The sequence below is a fragment of the Neophocaena asiaeorientalis genome, unplaced genomic scaffold, assembly GCF_003031525.2.
Source record: "Neophocaena asiaeorientalis asiaeorientalis breed wild unplaced genomic scaffold, Neophocaena_asiaeorientalis_V1.1 scaffold86, whole genome shotgun sequence".
In the NCBI taxonomy this organism is placed as follows: Eukaryota; Metazoa; Chordata; class Mammalia; order Artiodactyla; family Phocoenidae; genus Neophocaena; species Neophocaena asiaeorientalis.
Window position 1 is genome coordinate 5,942,412 of NW_020175039.1, and position 534 is coordinate 5,942,945.

Sequence of the window (534 nt, forward strand, 5' to 3'; positions counted from 1 at the left end):
TTGGCCTCTGGGGGTGGCAGACTCTCTTGGGCTGAGGGCTGGTGATCCTTGGCTTTGAAGCCTAGGGAGGGAGGAGAGGTTGAGACGGCAGATGGCGGATCCTGGGAAGAAGGACAGGGGTGGGGCAGGGGTCCCAAGAGCAGGATCCTCCAAGGCCACCCCAGGGTGGATGATGAGGGAGAAGATGCCCCACCCCTTTCCAGGTCCCCACCCCAAATTCCTCAGCCCTCTTCTCACCTTTGGATTGAACTTTGGAAGACATGCTGCCTCCTGCTACCCAGTTTGTATCCAGCTGTCTCCATGGCAACTGGGAGCTAGCTACCGCCTCTTAAAGGGCCATCAACCCATTTCACTAAACACCCAGACCTTGGAAGGATTGGTAGGAACTGTGGCTTCTGCGGCTCAGCCCAAGCCTGAGGTATTGTCCAGCAGAGGGAGCATTTGACATTCTTAGGAGGCAGGGGGGGATGACATGGATCATTAGCACGACCTTACAAGTGTACTTTGAAGTTCAATTCTTACTGGGATTGTAAG

At 55.1% G+C, this 534-nt stretch overlaps 1 protein-coding gene across 1 annotated transcript in view; it reads right to left on the bottom strand.

The window, feature by feature from the left end:
• CATIP (ciliogenesis associated TTC17 interacting protein) overlaps positions 1 to 262 on the bottom strand; it is a 5,471-nt gene extending 5,209 nt beyond the window's left edge. The window contains exons 1-2 of the mRNA XM_024763145.1: positions 238 to 262; positions 6 to 61 (exon numbers count right to left, since the gene is read on the bottom strand). Coding sequence (XP_024618913.1) covers positions 6 to 61; positions 238 to 262 — 81 coding nt within the window. The remainder of the gene's footprint in view (positions 1 to 5; positions 62 to 237) is intronic.
• Between the last annotated feature and the right edge of the window lie 272 nt (positions 263 to 534).